The 16,468-nt window shown below is 40.5% G+C and overlaps 1 protein-coding gene across 6 annotated transcripts in view; it reads right to left on the bottom strand.

The window, feature by feature from the left end:
- The window catches only part of WDR26 (WD repeat domain 26), a gene marked incomplete at both ends in the record, with an annotated part of 59,215 nt that overhangs the window by 34,141 nt on the left and 8,606 nt on the right, over positions 1–16,468 (bottom strand). For all 6 annotated transcript variants that reach the window (XM_080698562.1, XM_080698558.1, XM_080698557.1 and 3 more), the window contains 3 exons: positions 3,189–3,345; positions 5,673–5,770; positions 13,548–13,684. In XM_080698562.1, the coding sequence (XP_080554688.1) occupies positions 3,189–3,345; positions 5,673–5,770; positions 13,548–13,684 (392 nt within the window). The remainder of the gene's footprint in view (positions 1–3,188; positions 3,346–5,672; positions 5,771–13,547; positions 13,685–16,468) is intronic.

Below are 16,468 nucleotides of genomic sequence, written 5' to 3'. Positions count from 1 at the left end.
ATAAGCATGCGCCACCACGCCCAGCTTCTTTCCTTCCTTCCTTCCTTCCTTCCTTCCTTCCTTCCTTCCTTCTTTCTTTATTTGTGGGTCTAGGGATGGAACCCAGGGCATTCAACCTCCGAGCCATCCCCTGGCCTATTTTTTATTTTGAAACAGGGTTTTGCTGAGTTGCAGAGGGCCTAAGTGGCTGAGATTATCTGTAAACCACTATCCTCCGTCTCAGCCTCCCGAATGCTGGATACAAGCGTGCGCCACCACACCCGACATCGAGCTCTTAATTTCTTATATCCCTTGAACTGTAAAGTCTAGTCATGGCCTTCCAGAGTATTCCAAAAGCAGTAAATTTATGAGCCAAAAAAAAAACCTGGGTTCACACTGCCTCAATTTTATTTTGTTCTCTAATCCCCTAAAGGAGCTCTAACACATAAAATCAAGTAACCTTTAAATTAATCATCGCCTCTTATCAATTTAAAGATTTAAAAATTCTTAGAAACATGTCAAAAAATAGTGCCAAAGAATAAAAAGAAGCTGGGCATGGTGACAACAAGCCTGTAATTCCAGTACTTGGGAGGCTAAGACAGAAGGATCACAGGTTCGAAACCAGTCTCAGCAACTCAGTGAGACTATCGGCAACCTAGTGAGACCCTATTTCAAAATAAAAAATAAAATGGGGAAAAAGATAAAATAAAATGGGGCTTAAGATGTAACTCAGAGGTAAAATGTCCCTGCGTTCAATCCCTAGCACCAACGAAAAAGAATGAAAAGGGATTAAAGGACCTCTAATCACTTTCTAGTACAACAGTTTAGACATGTACCAGGTAATAATACATTTTAAAATGAGTATCACTTTTAAGTTGTTTAAGGCCAATAGTTCAAATAATTACTTTTTCATTCCATGTGTGGGGACACAGTGAGGCGAAAACAACATATAAAAGTAATTTATGAGCTGGGTGTGGTGGAGCACACTTATAATCCCAGCATTCAGGACCAGAGGATCATGGTTCGCGGACAGCCTCAGAGACTTAGTCAGGCCCTCTGCAACTTAGACCCTGTTTCAAAATAAAGAATAAAAAACAGAGCAAGGGGTGTACACGCTCAGAGGCTGAATGCCCCTGGGTTCCATCCCCAGGACCCCCCCTTAAAAAAAGTAGTGTATGTGGCGGGGTGTAATTCAGTGGGAACATTCTTGCCTAGCATTCATGAAGCCCTGGAGTTCTCCCTCTATCACATCTCCCCCCAAAAGTGATTTATGCACACCTAAAAATTATTATGTTAGTGGTACTGGGCATGAAACCCAGGTGCTTTCTACGTCTGGGCTAAACTCCCAGACCAAATTTATATTTTATTTGGAAACAGTCTCACTAAGTTGCTTAGAGTCTCACACTAAGTAGCCGAGGCTGGCTTTGAACCTACGCAATCTTCCTGTCTCAGCCTCCCAAGTACTAGGATTACAAGCATGTGCCACCATGCCCAGAAAAATTATTTTAAATCAAAGTATGTATATATAAATATACATAATTTTTCATTTTATTTTTAATTTTTTTTGTGTGGTACTGGGGTGGAGCCCATGGGCTTTCTATCTCCGTGCTATACTCCCAGACCTACTTTATAATTTTATTTGGGAAACAGGGTCTCACTAAGTTGCAAAGAGCCTCACTAAGTAGCTGAGGTTGGCTTCGAAAACTGTGCGATCCTCCTGTCTCAGCCTCCGAAGCGTGGGGATTACAAGTGTGCGCCACCACGCCTGGCAAATACACCTAATTTTTATGGTTATTCAGAAGTCCCTTGTTTATCCAAAGCTGTCTTTTTTTTTTGGGGGGGGGGGGAGGCAGTACTGGGGATTCAGAGACTCTCCTCCAGAAGCCACATCTCCAGCCCTTTTCATTTTTATTTTTAGTGTGTGTGTGTGTGTGTGTGTGTGTGTGTGTGTGTTACTGAGTATGGAACCCAGGGATTTTTTTCTATTTCCCAGCTATACTCCCAGACTGATTTTATACTTTATTTGGAAACAGGGTTAGGCTGGCCTCGAACCTGTGTGATCCTCCTATCTCAGCCTCTCAAGCTCTGAGATTACAAGTGTGCGCCACCATGCCTGGCTCATTTTTTATTTTGAAACAGGATCTAACTAGGTTGCAGAGGCTGGCCACAAACTTTCAATCTTCCTGCTTCAGCCCCCTGAATAGCTGGAGTAACGTGTACAGCACACACCAGCACACACACACCTTTTTACTTTTTATCTATAGTACTCCAGTGAGTTTTAGCAAAAGTAATGGAACACATGCACTGCAACTGTGCCTCTTTGTATCTGCTTCACCAGAAATGGATCATTTTCTTCCTGGAGTTTGAAAGACTTCAAATTTGCTTTTCATGTATTAATTTTGGAAATCATTATTAAGTAGAAGGGAGACTTTTACTCAAAATACCACATCCAAAGACAAGCCTGAATTCTTCCCAGTTCAAATTATGTATGAGTGGATAAAGATATAATACCCATATACAACAAGCTGAAGGTTAGTATTTCTTTTTTCTTTTCTTTTCTTTTTTTTTTTTTTTTTTTTTGGTGGTACTGAGGGTGGAACCCAGGGGCTTTTCTACCTCCAGGCTATATTCCCAGACCTATTTTATACTTTATTTGGAAACAGGGTCTCACTAAGTTGCTGAGAGCCTCACTAAGTAGCTGAGGCTGTCTTCGAACCTGTGCAATCCTCCTGCCTCAGCCTCCCAAGCGCTGGGATTATAAGCATGGGTCACCACGCCCAACTCAAGTTGAAAGCTAATACCTATTATTCTAACCAATTTTACTTAGTCCCGCTTCTATTAAAATTTTTAACTTTCATTAAGAGAAAAAAAAATTAAAAATTGTTTCTATGATCTTTATGGGCAGAAAATAGGAGCCATACTTAAACTGTCAGACACAGAAAATGACTAGCCAAACTCCATAAACAAGAAAAGGAAAAACTGGCCTTCTAGCTACCGTTCTTGAGGATGGCTTACATATACACACATACAATTTCTCTTCATTTTTAACTCTAGAAGTTCCAGCTTTACTTGTGAGAACCAATGATAAATCGTACATGAGTTATTATACAGCTACATAATAAAACTCTTAAGAAAACATTCTAATAAAGCTTATAATTGTATCTGTAAAATGTTAGCATTTTTCAGAATATAAGAAGTTTTCCTCTTACCTACTACAAACATGATCTATAAGTAGAGACACAGAATCTAGATTATTATCAAGTTTTGTATTGTGATATAGGCACCGATCCCTTTGTAGTTCCACCGCCTGTCGCAGGAGAGTCTGTAAACGCCGTGGGGGAAGCATCACTGATGGTGGTAAATAGGCTTTAATAAAAGATATTTTAAAAAAGAGAAATAAAAAATAATAAACTGTAAACTTTTATTTCAGACATTTGCTCATCTTCTGCTGTACTTGTACTTATCTCAAAGATGTGTCCCTTAAATAAATAAACTCTGAGGGATGTCCTGTGAATATTTGCCATAAGTTACAGTAATGTTGCCATTAGAAAGGGGTATACTTTGGTAGGTGGGTAATTTGTAGGTGGATTTTCTGGAAAAATTAAAGCAAACTCGAAAAAAATCAAAACAAAAAGAAGAAAAAATAGCTGGTGGTACACATTTGAAATGTCAGTAATTGGGAAGCCAAGACAGGAAGATCAACCTCAGCAACTAAGCGAGTCCCTATTTCTTTTTTCTTTTGGTGGTACTGGGGTTGGAACCCAAGGACTTTTCTACCAGGCTATACTCTCAGACCTATTTTATACTTTATTTGGAAACAGGGTCTCACTAAGTTGCCGAGAGCCTCACTATGTAGCTGAGGCTGGCTTTGAATCTGTGTGATCCTCCTGTCTCAGCCTCCCAAGTGCTGGGATTACAAGCGTGAGCCACCACAACCGGCTAGCGAGTTCCTATTTCAATAAAATAAAATAGCCTGGGGGTATAACTTGGAAGTAGAATGCCACTGGGTCCCAATCCCGAGTAAAAATCACAGAAGTGTGCGCACCCCCCCCAAAAAGGAAATCAAATGATGACTCTTTATCAGTGGGAGATCAGATATAAAAAAGGTCTACAAAATGAAGAGCAAGCTGTAACAGGTCATGTAGTTCCCATCATGTGGGTTCTAATGCTAAGGATACTGTGGAAGTGCAGAGAATAACTGGTAGACTTCTGTGTGGGGGTGGGATGGGGGGTTCCATAGGAGTGCTTTATCAGTAAGCTACATCTCCAGCCCTTTTTGAGACAAGGTCTCACGAAGTTGCCTAAACTGGCCTCAAACTTGTGTTCCTCTTGCCTTAGCATTCTGAGGCACTCTGTTTAAAGTGTCCCTGTGCCCAGCTAAATAACTGCTATATATATATATATATATATATATATATATATATTTTTTTTTTTTTTTCCCAGTACTAGGGGCAAAACCCAGGGGCATTCTACCTCTGAGCTACACTTTCAGCCCTATTTTTTATTCTTTATTTCGAAACAGGGTCTCACTGTGTTACAAAGGGCCTCACTAAGTAGCTGAGGCTGTCCTTGAACTGCAATCCTCTGGTCTCAACCTCCCAAATGCTGGGATTACAAGGGTGTGTCACCACGCCCAATTTAAGTAACTGTTATTTTGTTACAAACACCTACATATTCCAATCCCTCAGTACCATACACCTCTCTGACATCAGAATTTCTCATTCTTAGGATTATGATTTTTTTTTTTTTTTTTTTTTTTTTTTTTGGTGGTACTAGGGATAGGGCACTCTACCTCTGGGCTATTTTATTAGTGCTTTTTTATTATTTTATTAATCCTATTTTATTATTTTTGAAACTGGGTCTCACTAAGTTGCAGAGGGCCTTGTGTTGCTAAGGTTGCTGAAAACCTACAATTCTCCCGTCTCAGCCTCTCAAGTACTGAGATTACAAGTGTGATCCACCTCGCCTGGCAAGAATTTTGACTCTTTCTTCAATATGAAAATTATATAATAATGTGATTTAATTAATTTTTTTTTTTTGGTACTGGGGGTGGAACCCATAACCTTTCTACCTCCGGGCTATACTCTCAGACCCATTTTATATTTTATTTGGAAACAGGGTCTCACTGAGTTGCTGAGAGCCTCACTAAGTAGCTGAGGCTGGCTTCAAACCTGTGCGATCCTCCTGTCTCAGCCTCCCAAGCGTCGGGATTACAAGCGTACGCCACCACGCCCGGCTATAATAATGTGATTTAAGATTTACATAAAGATATGGCAAAAATGAAATCCTTACGATAATTTGGAAGTTATATAAAACAGTGGGGTGACAAGTAAAACAATTTACCCAAAGAAACCTAGCCTTACTATTGAAGTCAACAAAATCTGTAAAATGCTTGTGGCTTACATTCTTTTTTCTCTAAATACAGTACTTTTCCTTCAAAGAAAATCTTGAGAGAGCATTACTATACAATACAAAATAAAGGACAAGTGCTCTGGGGCCAATGCCCTCTCACTGACTCCTGAGATTGGTCACAGCAGAGTTTGGAAATCTTTAAAGGGCTTTATTTAATGGATTCTACTCTTCCATAACTACTCAGTAAAAAGTATGTCTAGATATGAGTCTTCCTAACTGAGCTATTATATCTATTTTTAATCTTAAGAAAACAAAGAAACAACAAAAACTAAGACTCTTACTCTGAAGTTTGTCTAATAGTTTGGACCGGGAAGCTGTCCCTTTGCCTTCCCATTCTGCTTTTGCTCGTAGGTCTTCTGCATGGCTACACATCAGATACCTAAAAATACAAAAGAGAGCAACAAAATATCAACCCCCTTTTTTGGAATATAACTGAAAAATAATGGCTTTATTTTGGCCATCTAGTTCTTATTATACACATCAAGAAGATATTTCTACAGTGGACCCAAATCACTGATACTTGGTACCTGCAAGATTATCATTAAAATATAAGAACAATCAGAACAATTACCTCTTGTAGGATATATTCTTATATTGCCATATGATATATATGTAGCTCGTTCTAAGTCCTCAACATTACTTCACAGAATGTTCCTAACAATCATGTACGAAAAAAAGCACTAATATTATTCTTTCTATAAATGAGGAAATCCGGGCACCAAAAATCCTATGTAACTAGCCAAGGTGTAGTGAGTAAAGAGGAAAAATAGGAATATTAAAAACTCAAGACATTCTAGCTACAGACCTTGCTCTTAACTACTGTGGTAACTTCATGGTTTCTGAAAAATAAATCAAACTAAAAACAAAAATAAAAAACTTTAAAAAGATATCTATACTAAGTTAATTAAGCAAAAACAACACATTTCTTTTTTTGTTTTTTGGGGGTTTTTTTACGGGTCTGAGGATGAAACCCAGGGGCATTCAACCTCCTAGCTACACCCCCTACCCTTTTTTTTTGGGGGGGTGGTACTGGGGGTAGAACCCAGGGGCTTTCTACCTCTGGGCTATACTCCCAGACCTATATTATACTTTATTTGGAAACAGGGTCTCACTAAGTTGCTGAGAGCCTAAGTAGTTGAGGCTGACTTTGAACCTGTGCGATCCTACTGTCTCAGCCTCCAAATGCAGAAATTACAAGCATGCGCCACCATCCTCAGCCCTGCCCTACTTTTTATTCTTTATTTTGAAACAGGGTCCCACTGAGGTATGAGTGCCTCGCTAAGTAACTGAGGCTGTCTGTGAACCACGATCCTCCAGTCTCAGCCTCCCCAATACTGGGAGGATTACAAGTGTGTGCCACCACACCCAGCTTAAAACACATCTTTTAAGAGTGTATTACAATGCCAGGCATGGTGGCGCACACTTGGAATCCCTGCACTTGGGAGGCAAACCTCAGCTACTTAATGAGGCTCTCAGCAACTTAGTGAGACCTGTTTCCAAATAAAATATAAAAAAATAGGTCTGGGAGTATAGCCCGGGGGTAGAAAGCCCTACCCTCAGTTACACACACACACACACACACACACACACACACACACACACACACACACACGTATAGTGGTGCATGCTTGTAATCCCAGTACTTGGGAGGCTGAGACTGGAAGATCGTAGGTTCGCAGAGTGAGGCCCTCTGCAACTTAGTGAGACCCTGTTTCCAAATAAAGTATAAAAAAGCCGGGCGTGGTGGCGCATGCTTGTAATCCCCATGCTTGGGAGGCTGAAACAGGAGGATTGCACGGGTTCAAAGCCAGCCTTAGCTACTTAGTGAGGATTTCAGCAACTTAGTGAGATCCTGTTTCCAATAAAATATAAAAAAGGTCTGGGAGTATAGCCTGGAGGTAGAAAGCCTCTGGGTTCCACCCCCAATACCACCAAAAAAAAAAAAAGTATATATAAAAAAAATGGGACTGGGGATGTAGCTCAATGGTAGAATGCCCCTGGGTTCAATCCCCAGTACCACACACACACACACACACACACACACACACACACACACACACACACACAAAAGGGTATATCACAAACATCATTTAAGAAATGGTATAAACGGTTGGGCACAGTGGCACACACCTATAATCCCAATATTTAGGAGGCTGAAACAGGAGGATCATAGATTCAAAGCCAGCCTCAACAACTCAGTGAGGCTCTCAGAAACTTATCAAGATCCTGTCTCCAAATAAATAAAAATTGGCTTGGGGTTGTAGCTTGGTGGTAGGTGCCCCTGGTGAAATGCTCCTGGGTTTAATCCCCTGTATCACAGACACATAAATAAATAAATAAATAAATAAATAAATAAATAAATAAATAAATGAAAATAAAAAATGATACAAACAGACAATATCCTTGTGTCATCCTGTGAGAGGTAATATGATCTCAGAACATAAATTCTGAAAACTGCTTTAATTTTTTCATGGTACCAAGGATGGAACCCATGGGCATTCTACCTCCAAGATATACCCTCAGCCCTATTTCATTCTTTTTATTTTGTAACAGGGTTTAAGTTGTAGAGGGACTCACTAGGTTGCTGAGGCTGGCTCTGAATCTGTTATCCTCCTGTCTCAGCCTCCTAAGCACTGAGATTACAGGTGAAAACCATCTCACCCAGCTTCAAAACTGTTTTCTTATTTACTGTGTGTACAGAAGGTGGCATAAACACTAATGTTCATGGGTTCTGGAGAACAAATAAGGGCCCCTGATGTTTGACTCTAACGGAGTTCTAGCTCTTCTCAGAAGAATAGGAATAAAGAGTAAAAGCAGTAAAGCCATTTGATTCAGGAGATTAGACCTGGCAAGTAATTCCCCTGCTGTCTTGTGCCAAACAATTTTGTCCCTCTGACTTATAAAAAAGATATTAAATAGAGCCAGGTGTGGTGGCGCACGCTTGTAATCCCAGCGCTTGGGAGGCTAAGACAGGAGGATCGCACAGGTTCTAAGTTAGACTCAGCTACTTAGTGAGGCTCTCAACAACTTAGTGAGACCCTGTTTCCAAATAAAACATAAAATAGGTCTGGGAGTATAGCCCAGAGGTAGAAAAGCCCCTGGGTTCAACCCTCAGTACCACAAAAATAAAAAAGATATTCAACAGGATAATGAGGTTAAATGAGATGAAGTATATGTGTACTTGCTCTATTACCTACCATACGGGTAAAGCTCAGCAAATGAACAAGTACCAGAAACCTCTCAGTTGATAAGAAAATTGGTCCCTTTTCTCCCTACCTCTCCCCATACTAAGAGTTGAACCCAAAAGTGCTCTAACACTGACCTACATCCTCAGCCTTCTTTGTGTGTGTGTGCTACTGGGGATTGAACCACCCAACCTAGACTTTATTTATTTGAAGCATGGTCTCACTAAGTTGAGGAGGACCTCGATAAGGCTGGCTGTGAACCTGTGATCCTCCTCTTTTAATCTCCCACGTACTAGGATCAAAATCATGTGCCACCATGCCCAGATATTCTCAGCCTTTTAAATTTATTACTTATTATTTTTGGGTAGAGCTGGGGATTGAACCCAGGAGCACTCTACTTCCGAGCTACACCCCTAGTCCTATTTTATTTTTTATTTTGAAACAGGCCTAAGTTGCTGAGGCTGGCAGCAAACCTATTATCCTCAAGCATGTACCAGCACACCTGGCCTTTTTGTTTTTTAGTACTAGTGACTGAACCCAGGAGCACTCTACCTCTGAGCTACACCCCAACCCTTTTTATTTTGACACCATCTGTTTTGTTAGTTGCCAAAGCTAGCCTTGATCCTGTGGTAGAATACCCCTGGGTTCCTCTTCTCTCAGTCTCCCATGTGATAGGATTACAGGCTTGTACAACATAGCCTTCTTTATTTTTCATATTTTTGCTGTACTGGGGAATCTAACTGAAGGCCTCACACATGCTAGGCAAGTGCTCTACCACTACACCTTGCTTCAGTCTTCTGAGTTGCTGGGATGACAGACATGAGCTACCACATCGGGCTTGCACCTTCTTTGCCTTAACTGCAAAAGCATTTTCATTTAGAGTCCAATGATATGATAGCCTCTTCTCTTTGTTCACTTGCTACTTAGTATAAGTTGATGCTTAGTAAAGTTGTTGCTTTAGTTGATGAAAATACTTGGAAAAAAAAAAAAAAACCAGGGTGGCCCACATCTGTAACCCCAGTACTTGGGAGGCTGAGACATAAGGTCTGCAGGTTTCAGGCCACCCTTAGCGCTTAGCGAGACCCTGTTTGGATATAAAATAAAAATAGAATTGGCTCAGAGTGTAGGTCAGAGGAAGAATACCCCTGGGTTCAATCCCCAGTAACTAACACACACACACACACACACACACACACACACACACACACTAGGCACAGCAATGCACGCCTGTAATCCCAGTACTTGGGATAGGAAAATCGCAGGTTCACAGCCAGCCTCAGGTACGTAGTAAGGTCTTGTTTCAAAATAAGAAAAAATAAATAAAGCTGGGGATGTAGGTTGAAGGTAGAATGCTCCCGAGTTCAATCCCTAGTTTCCTAATCTCCCAATGAAAGTGTAAATAGTTATAATTAAAAGTCCTGCCTGGCATGGTGGCGCACGCTTGTAATCCCAGCATTTGGGAGGCTGAGACCAGAGGATCGTGGTTTGTGGACAGCCTCAGCTACTTAGTGAGGCCCTCTGCAACTTAGTGAGACCCTGTTTCAAAATAAAGAATAAAAAAATAGGTCAGGGGGTGTAGCTCGGAGGTTGAATGTCCCTGGGGTTCCATCCCCAGACCCGCAAAAATAAATAAATAAATAAATAAATAAATAAGTCATAATGGAAGTTGAAAATTGTGCAAAACTTTTTCTCAAGTAACTTTCTAGGAGAATTCAACATCAATTGTACAGGAAGAAATACTCAGTTTTTAAATTTTGCAAAAGTGACATAGGGTTGCTTCTGTGCCCTTTGGAAAACACGCATTAAGCTTTAGGTTTGAAATGAATGCCTGTTTATGTAAAGTCACACAGTATAATTGCAGCTATGTAGTGAGGCCCTTTGCATCTCAGTGAGTCCCTGTTTCAAAATAAAGAATAACAAGTAGTGCTGGGGCTTCCTCTGACATTCTCTACCTTTTAAGATGGCCTGCCTATGTCCTTGAACCCCTCACTTTCCTAAATAAAACCTGTCTTTTCTCTGGGAAAAAAAAAAAAAGTAGGACTGGGGGTGTAGCTTAGAGGTACAATGTTCCTGGGTTCTATCCCCAGTACTGAGGGGGACGGACACCATGGGTTCTGATGACTGCTCCCCATCATTTTGTGTGTGTGTAGTGGGGTTGGGGGCCGCTGGGGATTAAATACTGGAGCATTCTACCTCTGAGCTATATCCCCAGCCACGCTAGTGCTGTTATACGTTTTTAAACAGGGTCTTGCTAGGTTGCTAACAGTCTTGCTACATTGCTGAGGCTGACCCTGAACCTGTGATCCTCCAGCCTGAGCCTCTCATGTACTAAGATACAGGCATGTGCCACCATGCCTGGCTCCAGCTCTACACATCTTGTCACCTCTAGGTCATTTCCTTCTGTGAAAAATTTAAGGAATACACTGAAATTCACTTCAAAATACAAACTATTAAGTACATTTTCTGTTACCAGAACAGAAAAAAAACTTTTTCATGGTAATGATTATTTAAGTGATAGGAAATCAGATGCCTTCTGAAAAATGTATTAGAACAAAGTAATTTGTCAGCTAGTAGAATTTACTGTTTTAAAGACCTATGACTAGCCGGGTGTGTTGACACATACTTGTTATCCCAGTATTTGGGAGGCTGAATGGGAGGATTGCAGGTTCACAGCCAACCTCAGCATCTTGTGTGGTCTTCTGCAACTTAATGAGACCCTGTTTTATTTATAAAGTATAAAACAGGGCTGGGGGTATAGCAGTTGAACCCCCAGTAACACACACACCCACACACACAAAAAGAGAGAGAGAGAGAGAGGAGAGAGAGAGGAGAGAGAGAGAGAGAAAGGAGAGGAGAGGGGGGGAGGGAGAGGGAGAGGGAGAGGGAGAGAGAGAGAGAGAGAGACCTGTGACTTTGGAATCAGTCAAACCAGGCCCTCTGATTTTACCTTTATCTTGGGCTGGTTACTTAAGGCTCAGCTTCCTTTATTTGAAAATTGAACCCTTCACCTCTTTGGCCCATTCTTTTGCCATCATTTTGTATCTGAAAACTCATTATGTGTTAGATTGTTCTAGATGTTGGTGCCATATCATATAGAGAAAAATGCTATGAAGCAAAAATTTGGTATAGTATACACCTATAATCCCAGCTACTTGACAGGCAGAGGCAGGAGAATCACAGGTTAGAGGCCAGCCTCAGCAATTTATTATGGTCTTAGAGCCAGGAGCGTAGCTCACTGGTAGCTTAATCACCAGAACCAAAGAAAGAAGGAAGAGGAGGAGGGGAAAAAACAGTGATATGATGGAGAATTCCTAGTAGATAGTTTCAAGAAAGGACATTTGGGCTGGGACCTGAGCAACCAATAGCCAAAGAGTGGGGGGAACCCCTTTAAGATAGAGGAACAAGGCCTCCAAATGCCTTAAGACTTGGCAAGTTAGGGAATAAAAATAATTAGTGTCACTAGAGAGTAATGACTAAAGGAAAGACAACAGGAAAGGATTGGGGATCTTGAGGGCTTGAGTGGAGGTTTTGGGTTTTTGTTTTTTGTTTTGCAATACTGGGGATGGAACCCAGGGGCATTCTACCTCCAAGCTATACCCCCAGCCCTATTTTTTATTCTTTTTTTGAAACAGGGTCTCACTGGGTTCCAAAGGGCCTCAATAAGTAGCTGACACTGTCTGCGAACCCAGATCCTCCCATCCCAGCCTCCCGAATGCTGGGATTACAAGCGTGCACCACCACACCTGGCTAGGTTTTGGCTTTTAAGTGTACTAGAAAGTCAGTGGGAAATTTTGAAGGAACAAAATGACTTAACTTACACTTTATTACGTATTTTTCTGGCTGTTGTGTGAAAAATGCATTGTTAAGGAACAAAAGTAAACGAAGTGCAACAAGGTAAGAAGTTACTATAATATTCTAGGAAAGAGTCTATGGATTAACCAGGATAGAAATTGTGAAAGTAGAGCGAAATGAACAAATTTGGAATTAGGCCATATATATCAAAGTTCAAAGACGAGGAAAAAGCAAGGATGAGGCTTAAGGTTTCTGTTTGAGCAACTGTGTAGAAGGTCTTGCCATTTACTAAAGGTAGCCCAGGTCTGTAGGAAAGTGGGGGCAGATACAAATGCAATTAAAATTTTTTATTTGAACATACAACTTTATAGACACATATTAGAAAATCAAGTGGAGATTATCAAGTAGGCTGTTAAGAGTTCAGAGGAGAGGGTTATTATAAAAGCCACTGGCATATAGACAGTAGGTGAAAGCATGGTATAAAAGAAGATTACTTAAGAAATATAGATCAGAGGGGCTCAGGAACAAGCCTTTAGATACTCTACCAATTTTTTTTGGGGGGAGCAGGCTTGGGGATGGAACCCACAACATTCTAACTCCAAGCTACAACTCTGCCCTATTTTTTATTCTTTATTTGGAAACAGGGTCTCACTAAGTTACAGAGGGCCTCACTAAGTAGCTGAGGTCGCCCATATACCGCGATCCTCCCGTCTCAGCCTCCCAAATGCTGGGATTACAAGCAATGCTGGGATTACAAATGTGTGCCACCACACCCAGCTTGATACTCTACCATTTAATGAGTGTTCTAAGAATAAAATGAGACTGTATAGGTGAAATGCCTAGCAAAATGTAGTCATTGTGTTCATTCATTAAAGAAAAATTATGCATTTCACTGCTCACTGCAACCCAAGTCACAGGGTTTTAAAAGATGTTGAAATAGCAATACATATTTCTTCTCCCTTTCACCCACTTAAATATCTTCCTATCCTAATATGGATAGTTTCCTAGGATGGCAAAAAAAGTTTTTCAAATACAGTAAATTTACCCAACCAGTATTATCTAACAATTCAGCAATACCCAGGTATTCATATCTCAGAAAACGTAACTTCGGCCAGTGTCAACCTTTGTAAAAATAACAGCTCTTTTATCAACTGAGTGTCTAAGAATCCGCTTTCTTACCCACTAAGTACATGAATGCGCTCAGTATTGTATTTCAGTGGCGTCAATTCACAGCGCAGAACTTGAAGTGCCTCCAGGACCTTGCCATCCTCCAGGTATTCCAGGTACTTCTGCTGCAGCAGCAAAAACTTCATCCTCTGACATGACAGAAAGCAGCAGTCAGGGGAAAAAAGTTGATGGAAGTTTCAGAAAATGTTTGTGCCTAAACAGAACAGTAGAAACCATTCTACTATGTCCTTTGAAAGTTAGGAGTTTCAAGATGACTCAAAATATTTTGGTTTAATAGAGCCATAAGAGATTAAATGTGACTTTGCACAATTCTACATCTTATTAAAACTCAACTTTGAATAATATCAAGACAGGACCATTAGCAGCAGAGGCATCATCAACATAAAAAAAGTGAATTATCTTAACACATTTCTCTGGAATTTTACTTCTTGTATGAAAATTTAGAACTATTACAAGTATTCCAAGTATGCTTTGAGCTGCACAAAGTGGCACACACTTGTAATCCCAGTACTTGGGAGGCTGAAACAGGAGGATCACAGGTTCACAGCCATCCTCAGCTCTTTAGTGAGGCCCTCCACAATTTAGTGAGATCCTGCTTCAAAATAAAGAATAAAAAATAGGGCTGGGCCGGGCGTGGTGGCACATGCTTGTAATCCCCGCGCTTGGGAGGCGGAGACAAGAGGATCGCGCAGGTTCAAAGCCAGCCTCGCTGGTTTAAGAGACCCTGTTTCCAAATAAGCATATATATAAATACTTATATATATAAAATAGGTCTGAGAGTGTAGCCCAGAGGTAGAAGGGTTTCCAGGAACCCCAGTACCACCAAAATAAATAAATAAATAAATAAACAAAAAAACAAACAAACAGTCCTGGAAGTATAGCTAAGAGGTAGAATGCCCCTGGGTTCAATCCCAACACCACAAAAGAAAAAGAAAAAAAGTCTTTTACATTAGGGCATCAAATGTTTTTATGCGATAACGTTTTAAAAGACTGGAGAGAGCTGGGCGTGGTGGTACACTCCCATAATCCCAGTACTTGGGAGCTTGAGACAGGAGAATTGCAGGTTCACAGACAGCTTCAGCAACTAAATGAGGCCCTCTACAACCTCTATACATATTAGGATAGTGAGATCCTGTTTCAAAATAAATAAAATAGGGTAGGGGTGTAGCTCAGAGGTACAATGCCCACAACTACTAAAACAGTTAAAGGAAGAATTATTTAAAAGCCATGATGTGGCAAGGGATGTAGCTTAGTGGTAGAGCACTTGCATAGCATGGCTGGAGGCCCTGAGTCTGATCCCCAGCATCACACACACAAAAAAAAACAAAACCACCAAACAAAACAAAAAAACCACATTTTTTTAGTCTATTTAGAGGAACTAAATAGACTATAAAATAGAAGAAGAGCCACTGGGTAGAAACACAACATATCAGATTTTGGTTTATCAAAATTAAGAATAACGCCGGGCGTGGTGGAGCGCGCTTGTAATCCCCGCGCTTGGGAGGTAGAGACAGGAGGATCGCGCAGGTTCGAAGCCAGCTGTGTGCACTGGCTTAGGAGACCCTGTTTCCAAATAAAAATGTAAAAATAGGTCTGGGAGTGTAGCCCAGAGGTAGAAGGGCTTCCAGAAACCCCAGTACCACCAAAAAAAAAAAAAAAAAAAAAAAAAAAAAAAAATCTAGAATAGCTAGCCAGGCCTTGTCGCACACTCTTATAATCCCAGTACTTAGGAGTCTGAGACAGGAGGATAATGTTTCTTGGTGAGAACCAGTTACTTAGTGAGGCCCTCTGCAACCTAGCGAGACCTGTTTCAAACTAAAGAATAAAAAATAGGGCTGGAGGATAGCTCAGAGGTTCAATGCCCCTGGGTTCTACCCCCAGTACTGCAAAAATAAAATAAGATAAAAATTAAGAATAGCTGTCTAGCTGGGCATGGTAGCACATGCTTGTAATCCCAGCATTCTGCAGGCTGAGACAAGAGGATCGTGGTCCGCAGCCAGCCTCGGCTAATTAGTGAGACCCTGTTTCAAAACAAAGAATAAAAAATAGAGCTGGAGGTATATCTCAGAGGTAGAATACCCCTGGGTTCTATCCCCAATATTAAAAAAAAAAAAAAAAAAAAAAGAAAAGAAAAGAAAAGCTGTCTAAAAAATGGACTACAGGTTTGGTGTGCAAAGTACTGGGTTTCCAATGACTAACATGGGCAGCATAAAAGGTTGCTCTCTTCTGGGTGGCTAGAAAGGGACATCTACATTACAGGGCTGAACTTAAAGATTGCTTAAATATTTGTGATACTTGTGTATTTGCAAAAATCTGATCTCTGGTATATTTAACTTTGAAGCTCAAATATTATCAGCTCTTTGCCTCCAAAAGGATAAGCTAACTTTCAGCTTATTATGAAGCATTTTCACATTTCTTTTTTTTTTTTTAACTGTGTTTAGTTTTAATACTTTTTTTCCCCTTTCCCTTAGAACTAGTCTCATCTCTATTTTTTGTTTTACTACTTTTTTCTTCCCAGTACTGGTGATGGAACCCAGAGGCATTCTATCTCCAAGCTACACCCCAGCCCTACTTTTTATTCTTTATTTTGAAACAGTCTCACTGAGTTGCAAAGGGCCTCACACTGAGTAGCTGAGACTGACCGTGAACTGTGATTCTTCTGTCTCAACCTCCCAAATACTGGGATCACAAATGTGTGCCACCACGCCCAACTTGTTTTTACTATTTTAATGTTACTTTATTATTTAACTTTTAACTTGTGATCATCATTACAACCTTTTTACTAAAGCAACATATTTTAACAACATATCTAGACTTTCTTTTAAACTTTAAACCTAATTAAGGACCACGACCCTTTCACTTGCTACTTGTGGTGCTTAAGCAAGCCTTTTTTTTTTTTTTTTTTGGTGGTA

The sequence above is a fragment of the Muscardinus avellanarius genome (genome assembly GCF_963383645.1).
Source record: "Muscardinus avellanarius genome assembly, chromosome: 7".
Lineage (NCBI taxonomy): Eukaryota > Metazoa > Chordata > Mammalia > Rodentia > Gliridae > Muscardinus > Muscardinus avellanarius.
This window is presented reverse-complemented; position numbering and strand designations above follow the sequence as displayed.